General features: G+C 33.2%; 1 protein-coding gene across 1 annotated transcript; it reads right to left on the bottom strand.

Annotated features, from left to right (window-relative positions):
* Nucleotides 1-425: 425 nt before the first annotated feature.
* Nucleotides 426-14,029, bottom strand: LOC127865912 (uncharacterized). The gene is made up of 9 exons (XM_052405988.1): nucleotides 13,794-14,029; nucleotides 12,996-13,205; nucleotides 8,385-8,576; nucleotides 7,854-8,010; nucleotides 7,361-7,526; nucleotides 6,702-6,753; nucleotides 6,207-6,312; nucleotides 5,204-5,595; nucleotides 426-3,128 (listed from the first exon to the last, which is right to left on the bottom strand). The coding sequence occupies exons 1-9, from the start codon at nucleotides 13,857-13,859 to the stop codon at nucleotides 1,401-1,403; spliced, it is 3,069 nt and encodes a 1,022-aa protein (XP_052261948.1). The 5' UTR covers nucleotides 13,860-14,029; the 3' UTR covers nucleotides 426-1,400.
* Between the last annotated feature and the right edge of the window lie 244 nt (nucleotides 14,030-14,273).

Below are 14,273 nucleotides of genomic sequence, written 5' to 3'. Positions count from 1 at the left end.
GTAAGGTTTTTCCTCTCCACAAAAAAAAATGTTAATAATGTAAATAATTACTGAGGGATAGTTTTGAATAGCTGTTTTTCCAAAATATGTACGGGCATATTTTTAGGCAACAAGTAGTAGATGTTTTTAATCAATCTTGGTCCAATAGTGTATCTGCAATTCCTTCTTAACATTCATATTGCTATTTTTAACAACATATAAGGTTATAATTTTATTTAGACTTTGTTACAAAAAAGTATAGTATTTGTATCAAATTTAAACCATGTTTTTTATTTGTTTCATATTGCAAAGTATTATTTGTTTAACATGTAGCGTGACATTTTATTTTTTTTTAACTATAAATCATAAGATCGTTTTGTTTTTTTTTGATTTCATTGCTAACACATAGTTAAATCTTGTAAAAAAAAAACATCGCTGACATTGTAAAAAACCATCGCTGACAATGACATAAGCATGTGTAATTGATTATTATATATACTTCGATTTAATTTATGCATAATGTGTCTTTGCATTTTTGTTTAAATAGCAGCGAGTATAGTATATTTGTTTTAACTTTTTCATTGTTAAAGCATAAGCTTAAATCTTGTAAATGAATTTTTTAAAGTAATTTACCGGTTCTATATGAATAGGACCTTCTTGAAACATTTAAGTACATTTATTATTTTATATACACTTTGTGTGTATTTATTGTTAAGTATTGATTCGTGATATACACTATCAGCATCATTTACTTTTTTTCTTCACTGTAAAGATTGAAGTCTTAAATTTGGCTTAATCTGTTCTGCGAAAAATAATAGTTTTATTAAAAATAAGATTTGTTGATTAATTGAATTTTCACATCTTTTTAGGAAAGTCTATCCTCGAATATTTTAAATATCTTAAATATATTTGATTAGGTTGATTTATTTATCATTTATGTTTGATGAAAATTTATATATTCTATGTTGACTTAATGCAAATGTTAGTAAGGAGAGTGCGTATGGGTGAAAATGTGTGAGAATGGTACGGGAGTTTCGTGATTTATTATTATAAATTAACATTTGATTGTAACGATATACCATGTAGTATAAGTTACCTAATAAAGGTCTGTTCTGTTCTTAATTGTGCTTCTATGCTTATTTTACTTAAACAAAAATCAAATATACCTTAAAAAGAACTTATTTATAAATAATTGACTTTTGACATATTTAAAGAAAGTGTCAATCAAAAAGATTGGGTGGGAATAGAAAAAAGAGGGTCAATCTGGTGACCAGAAACAAGATTGTTTTTTTCGGCCTTATGGGAAACAGTTTCTGTATTAAAAATTCCTTGTCTATAAAAATGTTTGTAAAATTTAAACATTCTATGTAATTTGAATAAAGAGTTCAGAACTATTAAGCATAACAATGTTACCATATTGCTTAACGTCCAATTTCATAATAAAACTTAATTTGGTTCTGAGAAATCCATTTGTGCAGTTCTTCCGTGTTAATCTTCTTTACCGGATTTTTGGGACAGTGCTTCATTGAAGCAATTTGTCTTCCACACACATGCTGAAATGGCCTCACTTTTCTCAGGTCTTTAATAAGTGCCTTTTCATCTTCAACAGATGACAACACTTTGTGCTTTTGAGCACGATGAACAACTTTTGTTTGTTCATCAAAGTTGTCACAGATTTTCTTCATACCATAAAATGCACAATTTCGTTTTCGCACTGAAGACTCGGACTTGTTAGAACACATCGCTTTCAGATGACCTTTTGTCAATCTAACCAGGTGTTCCATTTCTAAATCAGCTGGACTGTTTGTATCAAGTTTCCCCCCAGTATTAACAAACATTCCATACAAACTAGAATATGCCTGACTCTCACTTAACAAAGCAAATTGCTGACACAATAAACGAAGAATTTCAAGAGCATACTTCGATCTGGTGTTATGTCCTTTTAAGATGACCATAAGTATTTTCAGGACTGCCAGTAATCTATCTCTGTCTGGGTATTTTACCACATCATTCAATTCCATGAACAGAACACCTAGTTGTAGAACAAGGTTCGCATAGTCAGATGCTTTGTCACAGTATCCATGGTCCAAGTCACTATCAAGTTTACAAGCATCGAGATTTTTTTCTGTAATTGGTTGAACTACTTCCAATAGCCAAGAGGAGACTGAGTCATCATCATTCGGTAGATGAATATCAGGAACAGTATTGTAGTCATTAATGCCAAATTGCTCACATGCTGCCTCAATTATGTACGATTTGATAAAAGATACTGCCAGCTCTTTGCAATGATTATAATGGTTTTTGACGTCATTACCATCAGCATCTGTTCGAAGCAGACGAATCTTTTGTGCATGGAGTGTGAAGGGCTCTGTGTTTGTTGTATTATAGAGTTGTTGATAAAACAAAGTGAGAACAGCCATCTGTAAATGGAAAAGCTCAAATGTAATTGGTGTCAAATGGTGAAATCTCTCCATTTCAGTAAGTGCTGCTGCTCTTAAGCGCTTAGCTCCTGAAAATCTTTCTTGAGTGAGTTGGTCTCCACCAATGTGCACCTCCATTGCTTCAACATTTGCCTGGTTGCAAACAGATATTACAAGATTTTCATAGGAGTCTAGTATTTCTACCACATCTGAATATTTCTGTTCATTTTTCGACATCACTGGGAGAGGAATGACTTGATTTTTTCTTCTAAACTCTGGAAATTCAGCAAACTCGCCTAGAATTGGTTTGTTTGCCGTTTCTTTTGCGAACTTCATCCAGGGGAAGAACTCTGTCATGACTCGGGAAATCAGCTGGGAGATATTCTTCTTCAGTATTTGAATATCCTTTTCTTCTAACAAGAATACTGACACAGGCAGTGCTCGCAGGTCACATCTTGGTGTATGGTGGGAAAGGTGACTAAAACTTAGGTTTTGTATGATAGCCATTGACCCAAACCAATGCTCCATATGAGCTGCATTTCCTCTTGATTTACGTTCATGGGTTAAACCTACATGAAAGTTAATGTTGTCCCCAACAATTCTGAATTTCTTTCCACTGGCAATGGCATCAATTAGTTCATTATTAAAGTGTCCCGATATCTGATCCATGGTATACAACATGCCTGAATGGCTCAGAGTGACACCCAAAGGTTGAAGTCTGTCATACACCTACAATGATCAAACATTTTTGTCTATGATTCATTTGAAGTTTTTTATTTTTATTTTAATATTACCTTGAATAAATCAACTAAAATGGGTTTGAAAAGCTAAACCAAACACATTTAAGTAATACTCTTATATTTCCAATTAACTGAAAGGCATTCTATTAAATGAAAATAAAAAAATATGGATACATTATATACAAATGTAGTCATTGAATAATTCATATTTATGCCCCCCTTCAAAGAAGAGGGCGTATGTTGTTTTGCACATGTCGGTCCGTCGGTCTACCAGATGGTTTCCGGATGATAACTCAGACACTAAGGCCTAGGATCATGTAACTTCATAGGTACATTTATCATGACTGGCAGATGACCCCTATTGATTTTTAGGTAAATAGGTCAAAGGTCAAGGTCACAGTTACTAGAAATAGTAAAATGGTTTCCGCATGATAAGAACGCTTACGCCTATGATCATGAAACTTCATAGGTACATTGATTATGATTCGCAGATGAACCCTATTGATTTTCAGGTCACTAGGTCAATGGTCAAGGTCACAGTGACTCGAAACAGAAAATGGTTTCCGGATGATAACTCAAGAACGCTTACGCCTATGATCATGAAACTTCATAGGTACATTGATCATGATTTGCAGATGACCCCTATTGATTTGCAGGTCACTAGGTCAATGGTCAAGGTCACAGTGACTCCAAACAGAAAAACATTCCATTGGTTCTTCTTTACAATTTGGTCAAAAGATGATTGTCATTAAATGTTAAGTAATATTAAAACAAGATTGAAGCAACAACTTTCAGCTTTAACTAATTCAGTGTGTTTGGTTTTTGAAGCTCTATGATACTTTAAGGATAAATAACAAATAAACATAACCAAAGTATAAACAAAAAACAACAAACTAACATTCACAAGGTACATTTTTTTTATTTCTTATTTATGACATCTGCTGTGTAGAAGAGCAATTTATCTTTTATAATGTTGACTTTAAAATTTCTATTGTTTGGAGATACCTGACTGACTCATGAAATCGACAGAAACATTTTTTTGGCTTCTATATAAGGCTTAAAATAATTTATTAGTGAAGAATTACAAACCCTGAGAATCCTGCTGGGAAATCACTTTTGACATCAAATTTAACACATGCTTACCTAAGGTATATTAATGAAATTGAAGTTCAAATTACATATAGAACTACAAAAACAATTCAAATGGACAAGACATAAGAATAACAAATTTGCAAGATTTGCAAACTTATTCCTGATTGTGTTAAGGGTAGAATTAAAACAAGAGGGCCATAATGGCCCTATATCGCTCACCTAAGTACAGGTAGCCAATATTTGTCAATGGCATAGTGACCTAGTTTTTTACCCCTGTTGACCCGTCTTTGAACTTGACCTACAACTTCTCCAAACAAAAATCCTGACACAGTTTCTGGATATATAAGCAGAACAAAACATCAAATGGGAGTTAAGAGAAGAAGGACAGACGACAGACATTCATCGATCCTATGAGCTCATCTGAGCTCAGTTGAGCTAAAACATCAAGGACCTTAAGTGCCTGGGACAGCGCTATTAAATAGATGTTCCAAAAGATTTATTAAATTTCCAAACAAAACATGTGTCATGAACAGTAACAGGAACATAAACATTCAAATGCCCAATTTCACAAACTTGAGGTTAAGAAAATATAACACGATTTGTTACTGGTTTTTTATCAAATTGCAAGAAACTATATATTGCAAAGTTCTAGTTAAGAAAGATTTTGTTGAAATAACTGGTATGTTTTTATCTGTATGTGTATTTAGATATTGTGAAATATTTAAAACATGTAAAGATATATTCAAAATGCATACATTGAATATTTTATGAAACAAACATTCATTCACAGCTGAGTTGGGCAACTCTTTAATGAAATTTTCTCTCAAGTTACTCATACAATGATTTAATATAAATTGCACACTTAACAATATTGCATTCTATACACAAGGTGTTAAACTCATATTTTGTGCTATTGGGCTTTAACATAACATTTGAAAAAAAAACACCAAACACAGTTGAAACAAATTGTACTTTTTGGCTTGTTTGTTCATTAGCTAAAGTCATTGCGATCATCTTTTGAACTAACGACAACTCCTGGTATCGTGTTTTCATCAACATTCCAAACACAGTAGATATGACCGGTATAAGGCTCTGAACAGATTTTGTATTCCCTATCTTAGAGGTTGGTAGAGACACAGCCAAGAGAACATCAGCTAGCAGTGGCTGTTGCTCTAATAGTTCATCAATGAGTTCATGCCATTTAAATTCAGCCAGGTCACAGAAATCCTTTTGGGCCAAAACACTGTCCTTGTTACAGCATTCTTTTGCTGCATATTCAATTTCATTTAAAAGTTCAACAATGATACTTCCTCTCAATGGAGAAGACAATATATGCCCTGCTACTTCTCTTGGAGAGCTGGAACCTGATTGAAGCAAAAAAAGTAAAATAATAAAAAAATAAATAAAACAAATACATGATAATATTGCTTGATAAATCAGTTTTTTTTTTCTTTTAAAGAAATGCAATATAATTATATTTTAGCAAACATAAATGTATGTTTATATATCATAGACTTCTTAAAAAGTGTTTTATACATTATTAGTAGTCATTTCAAAAAATTAATTTGTTCAAATTGAATAAAAATTAGTCATATATTTTACAATAACAAAATATCTTATTGATAGCTGTTTTAGATTTTTTATTTTATAAAATCACCCACCCCTTTGCTACATTTATCATCTCCCACTGTTTCTGTTGTGTTACCAAAATTACTGCAGTTTAGTTTAAACAATATTTATTTTGAAAACATATACATATACCATGTACATATATAATACAATATCATACATATTTGTTAAGGATTGAAGAGATAGCTTAGCTAATTTAAAACTTCACTCCCCAGATGCAGTTTCCACTGCAGTGCTGGAACACTGGAAATGTAAAAACATGGCTCTATACTCCCAGGGGATGGTGGGTGCAGTGGATACAAATGACTGGTGCATAATGCAATTAAACATTAATAATAATACTCACTTATTTTTTGTGTGATCTCCTGTATCTCAGACTCTTTTAGCTCAGAGTAGGTCCTTAAACGTCTTAGTGCGGCCGTATTTACTGTTTCAGCACACACATTCGTTGTCTGAAATGACCATTATCAGTTTTTGATTTGGGGTTGAACATTGTTGTTTGAGGCAACATGCAATACTCTAGTTTTATTATATAAATTTGACTAGCAATTGAACGACAAAAGATACCATATAAACCATTTAGTATTAATAAAATTCTGTGTGAACTATATCATGTGTATCGGTAACACAATTTAGATTTATCAAAAACTACTTCAACTATTCATGTCCATACAATAACACTGAAAAGAAATCTGGCGCATCAGTATGTTGCACTAACTTTAGGTCATCATATAACAGTTTAAAAACAGATCAAATCACATTGTCAAATAAACTTACATTTACATACTAGTGAGAAGTTGATAATCAGTAGCTTGTACATAAAATATTGTATTTAACTTACCCCCTGCAGATTTTTCCATGGTTCAAAAAAAAAACAGTCTTGTTTGTTAGACCTGAAACATTTAATATTCCTTTACTTAAAACTATAAATATATCTCTGTTCTACCAAGCAAGTCATTTAAACATTCTGACAATATATTATTCATATTTTAAACATTTAAAGAAGTTGGTTCACAGACTTGTGAAATTTACACTATTAAATTAGTTGTGGTTGTCATATAATTTAGAATTTATGATTCTGAGCCCTTCTATCAGTAAATTAACATTATTGGTATTGGAAAGAAATACCAAAAACCAAGTGAAGTTAGAAAATATGAATCAAATTTATAAAGATATTGGATACAAATTTCAAAGTCTGGGACAATTATTTTTAATAGTGCAATTTTCACAATTATGAGAATGAGCTTCTGATAAAATATGGTAATGGTAATTAAAGACTATTAATCAAACAAGGCAGTATAAAGTTATAATATAAGCAGCTTTCAGTTAAAACAGAAATAAAAATTTAACGGGTTCAAAAACAGCCTTTAAACAATGAATTTTTGAGAAAATAATTGGGTGAACAATGACTTCACCACTTGGGTGGGTAACTGATTTCCTAGCTGTATATTGTTTTAAACAATATCATCAAATTAACTTTTAGAATAAAATTTTACTTGCCTTTGCTTATTATTAAAAGACAAATCAGTCTGGGTTCCCACATTGTTTCCTTTTGTCTCTGACAGCGGCGTAAAATCCACAAAGTCTTCATTAACAGAAGTACACATGGTGCTGTTACATGTACCAGAAAGATTTAACCGCCAGGCTGCCATCTTGCAGGACTTCCCTATATAAAGCAAATGAGATGAGTACACAGTAATTAAGTCTGCAATGAAACAAAGACCATACCTACCATAACTACATCAAATAATAACCTTTAACAATAACTGCTTTACTGCACAAATGAACCACAGTCAACAGATACTGGGGCCTGGCCTAGTCATTAAAGACATGTGTACAGCTTATGACATATAGTAATGACAGTTTTCTAAATTCAATTTAATAAGCATGATTCATATGACATTATATCATACATAAATTAAAAATTGAGTGCCATGCCAGCAAAATAAGGAAAATATACTAATGTTATCACTGTTTAAGAATCATTATTTACCTGTTCTGTTTTTTCCACCAAACATGTTGTTCATTGCAATTGCGCAGTTGTTCCAGAAACTGTTTTCTGACTCGCCATCTTTTCGTAATGTCTGACTGTATTCTCTCAGAAAGGATGTCTCATCGAGGGACCATTTGTTGTGTCTGGTTTTTTCATCCTAGATCAGCGATGAAACATGAAAATTTGAGTGTGTAATGGCAAAGCTGAAAAAATGATTGATGGGCTTTTGCTTAAATTGTTTATATGAATGAAGAGTGGTTTATTTGATCTTTGAATTAAAATTTTAGCCAATGTCCTAATGCAAAGAACTTAATATTAATGGCATAAATAAAATAAATAAACAACAAGACAGTGTTCTAATAAGCAAGCCTATGTTAAAAGATAGTATATTTACCAAATGATGGTACTTAATAAGTTATATTTTGTGTGTTCAACAAATTTTACAATTGGTTGAAGAGATTTCACAATTATAAAAATAAAATTGAATTATTATAGAAAAGAAAGTAGTACTAGAAAGTGAAAAATAATCACCAGTTCAATCCTTTTATGTTCATGTGTAGGTGTTTGTCCTGTGGGAGTTGACACTGCCCTCTTGCTTCCTCGTTTCGGAGGGGTACTTGAGTCTTTGGGGGCACAGGAACTGTATATGTGATCTGGGCCCGACCTACTCCCGATCACTTGAAACCCAGACACTCTCTCCCCTTTTATATAAGTATGATCCATCTGAAATATGATTTATGAATTAATAAAATAACTTTGTCTTGAAAACCATGAACCATTTTTAATGGAGTTTAGAAAAGATTTTTAGAAGCATTTTTGTTAATCTGGGAAAAGCAGGTCTGAAATTCGACTGTGGTTAAACTGGAAAAAGGCCTGAATACATTAAGATGCAATGTTAATCAAAGATAAACACACCGCAATGCATTCATATTTGTCACACTACTCAAACATACGTCAGAAATACAGTATGTTACAAATTTACTCAGACATCCGAAATAACACTATCTGTGTACTTGTCCGAAACATACTCAGGTTATGGAACATTAATTAACTCTTATATGCGGAAGAACTCGAAAAAAAGGAAGAACGTTTACAGAATGAAATATATGCATCTCGATTGAAAAATGAATGAGAGCCCGACGAACCACTTTTTAAAAATATTTGGTTAACTTACTATTATGTTGTTGTTGTTGTTGTTGAATCTAATTATGGCGTCGTTGTCGCCTATGGTCTCGTTGTGCTTTGACGACTGTTGAAGTCGTTTTCATCTATGTACAAAAATTTCTCTTGTTGCATTTTCACTTGATACTTTTTTACATTTTAAGTCATTTACATCTAAAGTCTGTTTGTTTCCATGATGAATTTGCCAAATGAATTGAACAGTTCTTCTTTTGCATGTAAAGTAATGTCCGGTATCTCTCCAACTAAAGTTGCCAGTGTAATATCAGAACATGATATATTATTTCTATGTAATATTTCTTCAGTTCTGTATTGAAGACTTGATCTTTCTTGTGAGTATTTTGAACAGTCAAATATGAAGTGTTTTATAGTTTCTGGTGTTCTACATGCTTCACACTCCACATCTTCGCTGTTTGTAATCTTGGACCAGTGAGCCTTTAAGCGAGTATGTCCACTTAGTAATTGGTTCACTACATTGAATATTTTTCTATTTTTTTCTCCAACGCAAGCTCTGGAACCCGGCTTTGGGATGCACTCTTGGATTTTTGTTGTTTTTTCTGAATTCAGATATTGAACTTCCCATTTTTGTATTGATTTTATTTTCATTAAATTTATTACTTCTTTTGCATCTTTCTTTTCATAACACTGATTGTCTGTTTTTGAAGTCATAATTTCTGTTGCTGCTAGTTTAGCTTGTTGATCTGCTAATTCATTGCCTTGAATATTTTTATGGCCTGGTATCCAGTGTACTTCAACAGTATTACCTCGTGCTTCAATGTTTTTTAGTTTTAGTTTGATATTTAGTATAATTTCAATGGTTCTAGTTGGAATTTCACATGCAAAAGCCGTTGTTATTGCTGCCTGGCAATCTGTGAAGATAATTATTTTCCTGTTTGTAATGTCCTGTAAATCATCCACAAAGTTTAATCCTATTTCAATTCCCACTAATTCCCCCGTGTAGTTGTTTGATATTTTTGCAACACCTTGCTTTAAAAGTATTGGGCTACACATATACCCATTTAAATATATAACTGCCCCGGCTCCTGTCGGTCCTGGATTTCCAATTGTAGATCCATCCGTGAATATTATGATTTCATTATTTGAGCACCTATTCAAGATTTCATTTACATTTTCCATTTGATGATCTTTGTTTAGTTTGAAGTTCTCAGTGTACACTTTTTGATTTGTTCTTGAAAGTCCCATGTATTCTTTTTTGTATTCAAACTCTTTTTCAATACATTCGAATTGCACATTTACTTTGTGTTCTATGAATCTACTCATTAGTATGGAATAAAGGGTAGGTTTGTTACAGTGTTGTTCTGGATTTGCAAGCAATCTATTAAAATCTTCTTTCAGAGTGTCATTTTCTTCTCTTTTTGCTGCAATTCTGACCATCTCTTCTGCCTGTCTTAACTTTAAATGTATATTTATTGGAATGGTATTAGTAAGTATCTCCATTGTTTCTGTGCTGGTACTACTTATACATCCACTGGCTTTAAGCATTGCACTTCTTTGTACTGTACCAAATTGTTGTGTTGCTTTGTCTGTAGCTGTGGCTAAAACTGAAGAACCATAATCCATAATTGGAAGAACTAAGGATTTATACAGCTTCATGTAGGTTGATTGACAACATCCATGGTTGAAGTCTACAAATTTATCCAGACTGTGTAAGGCATTAAATCCTTTAGTAGTTTTTTCTTCAATATGGGTTTCAAAGTTTAGTAAACTATCCAATGTAATTCCTAGAATTCTTTTGTTTTTTACTATTTTTAGTTCATTCGAGTTGAACTTAGGTTTGTCCATGGATTGAAGCTCCTTTCCTACCAATAAAACTGTTGTTTTTTCTGGGGCTATGCTCATATTCCATTTTGTGCACCATTGGTTAATTTTTTCCAACTCTGTATTTGTAGATTGTATGGCCTTGTTGATGTCTGTATCGCTGTTGTAGAGACAAGCATCGTCTGCAAATTCTATGTGCTGGCACAGCACATTTGTCATACAGTCGTTTGTATACAGGTTGCAGAGAGTGGGACTAAGAACTGACCCTTGTGGGATACCTATTTTTGATGTCATTACTGGTGATTTAAAATCATTGATCTTTAAGTAATATTTTCTATCTGACATGAACTCTTTTAAATAAATCCACAGTCTTCCTCTTATGTTGTTTTCTTCAGCTTTTTTCAACAGACCCTCCCTCCAAACTCTTTCAAAGCATGACTCAAAATCCATTGTCACTAATACGGTATTTTCAGATTTTCCCAAGTTTTCTTGTATGTTGTTCACCATTTTAAGAACTGCCTGTGTACATGACCTATTTTTTCTGTATGCATATTGAGTATTAGAAAACACATTTTCAGATTCTAGCTTCCATGTAAGCCTTAGTTTGATGATTTTTTCCATGAGCTTTCCAACCACACTACCTAAGGTAATAGGTCTATATGATTTGGCTTCATTGTAGTTGTCCTTGTTTGGTTTGGGCAGCATAACTTTGGAGTCTAATTTAAAACCGTCTGGCAGTTTACCTTGTTCCCAACATCTCTGAAATAGAAACTGAAGTCCCAAGCACATCTGCTCTCCTCCCTTAGTTATCAATGTACCCAAAATTTGTTCTTCTGGACTTGGAGCACTTAGTTTATTCATACCTTTGATTACCTCTTCTACTTCTTTTATTGTTATATCACTTTCCTCAACTTCTGTTGGTGTTTGTGTTAATTTTTGCCTTTCTGTTTCTTCTATTTGTATGACATCTTGTTTCACTTTTTCATACCATTCTGGTAAATGATCTTTAACTGCCAACTTTTCTTGACCATAGAGAATTTTCATCTCTTTGTAGATATCTTCATCATCTACTGCCAAAGAATTATCATTTCTTAGTATTGGTTGAATCACTGGTTTATTGTAATTATTTCTTGTTTTGTTTATAAATGACCAAAATTTGTTAGGCTTTTTTGGATCTAATTCTTTTGATAAATTTTCTAAGTACATCTGTCTCGATTTTTCAACAGACTGTACAAACTGTTCTCTACATTGATTAAGTTTCATTTGATTACTGGGATCTGATCTTTTCTCAAAGTTCCTTTTGCACTTTTTGAATTTCTTTCTTAACTCTGTCAGTTCCTTTGTCCAGTACCCTTTGCTATGTTTACAAATCATTTTTTTTCCAATATTTCTTCAGCACCATTTGTTATGGTTTCCACTAAAGAGTTGTAAATGATGTTCACGTCTTTTTCTGTTGTGTGTTTTTCAATCCACTGTTGAATATTTTCATTGCACCAATGTTTCCATTTTAACCAATCAGTGTTCTTAAGGTCCCATCTTGTCTCTGCTTTCCAGCTTTCCTTCTCCCCCAATTCAAACACTATAAGTTTATGGTCTAAGTTAAGGTAGGCCTCTTCTTGAACTTTCCAATTTTTGATCTTGTCAACTAATGTGTTAGAAATAATAGTTAAATCTATAATGTGGTCCTTTCTGGTGCATGTTGCATTATTTGTCACTGTTAGTTCTTTTCCTTGTAAGTATTCATGTAACAGGCATCCTAGTTTATTATTGTTCTTGTCTTGCCAATATTTGTGATGTGCATTAAAGTCCCCTAGTAGCATCAAAGGTTTACCATTCCTTTCAATATGTTCTATTGTACTATTATCATCGCGTCGGCCATTATCCCGCTCATGCCAGACTTCTATTTGTTTACAATAGAAGCTGGGCACCAGACTATGGTTGAGCTCCCTACAATTTATTTAACCATAATACAGGTATTATACTTTTTTTTAAACGGCTTATTTTATTCAAAAATATAAACATGACAGCAAAATCAAATTGTTATGAATATTTGTAGGTGGAAGCGCTTTGATTTTAGAGCCAATGTTAAGGTTTTAGCCTGACGCGGAATTGCAGTTTTGTGCATAAATCACATTTGCTTATGGCTCATAAATGCAGTCCACTTTGTTGTAGCACTAAACTCGCAGTCTGCACAATATCCGAAAAGAGTGCTATGGTGCTGTCATGCTCCTGAACCGGTACTTCCGTGGCTGAGAGAGCTGGCCATTCTGTAGGATCTTGAACAGCAGCCTCCACACACAGCTGGTTTGGCAGGTCGTCCTGTATGGATGCTAAACACCTCCTAGCCCCTTCAGCACTCAGATGTAGTCCATCATGGGACAAGAACAGGGACTTCTTAAAATTAAATTTTGATTATAGATAGTTACCGTACCAATTTGTTTTAAACATAACTAAGATATTAAAGCAGCAAATTCAATGAACTGGTTTCCCTCAACGAATGAAAAAATATTTTAGTTTCAATCAATTAGAGTGTACAACTCTGAACTGACCAAAATGATCATCCTGACGAAACTTATGCAAGAACTACTAAAGAAATGATAATACATGTTTATTTTTTAATTTCATTAACTTCCAGATTACAGCACAGACAGATATCTTTAATTATGGGGCTTTACGTCTAGAGCTGAAACCAACAAAACGTGCAAGTGTACCACCACAAAGTAATACATCTATTTTAAAATTCATGATATTTCATGTAAAAGTTATTAAGAAACCAGTAATTGCAACAAAACTGCTCAATGAGTCAATTTTCACTAATTAAGGGGGCATATCTCTTGAGCAAAGAAGGATGTCTGAACAGAATATGGGATTGGTCCACCGCAGTATAATGATGCATATATTTATTTTAAGTTTCATGATGCTGAAATTCCATGCAACAGTTGCTGAGAAACTTCCTATTTCACTCTAGATCTTTCTCTATACCTGTTTAGTTGCTCCATAGTCCATGTATCTCACAGAAGGCACATGGTGACTCAGTTCCCACAGCATGCTGTTTGCGCTCCTTATTCACTGGCAGTAGTTCCTCAACTGTGCCCCAGAGAGTGGCCATCGGGGAAACATTCTCACATCAAAATCGCGTGGAAGAATCTCGCAAAGCACCACGTGTATTTCAGTGCACACACTTAATACTACATCAAGGATCTCTGTCACACAACTAAAAATAACAAGCAAATTCATTGAATTGATATACCCTGCCAATATGCTTCTGGACACAAGTGTTATATTTGACACTAAAGAAGGATTTTTTAAGAAACAAAGGGCCATAACTCTGCTATTAACAGATGGTGTACGATGCCATTGGGCGTGCATCATCCTCTTATCCATATTATATACTCATACCAAGTTTCAATGAAATTCGCCAAAGCACTTCCAAGATATGGCTCCGGACACAAAAGTGCTGGA

The sequence above is a fragment of the Dreissena polymorpha genome, chromosome 1, assembly GCF_020536995.1.
Source record: "Dreissena polymorpha isolate Duluth1 chromosome 1, UMN_Dpol_1.0, whole genome shotgun sequence".
Classification (NCBI taxonomy): Eukaryota; Metazoa; Mollusca; class Bivalvia; order Myida; family Dreissenidae; genus Dreissena; species Dreissena polymorpha.
The sequence above is the reverse complement of the archived record's forward strand: the minus strand, read 5'-3'. Positions and strand labels throughout refer to the sequence as shown.

Bases quoted from the DNA above. Each gene is read 5' to 3' on its own strand.
- LOC127865912 (XM_052405988.1), bottom strand. From the start codon at position 13,859: ATGCTGTGGGAACTGAGTCACCATGTGCCTTCTGTGAGATACATGGAC. The intron at 13,206-13,793 runs GTATAGAGAAAG...TTTAATTTTAAG, and splicing joins ACTATGGAGCAACTAAACAG to AAGTCCCTGTTCTTGTCCCA. The intron at 8,011-8,384 runs GTGATTATTTTT...TCGCTGATCTAG, and splicing joins AACATAAAAGGATTGAACTG to GATGAAAAAACCAGACACAA.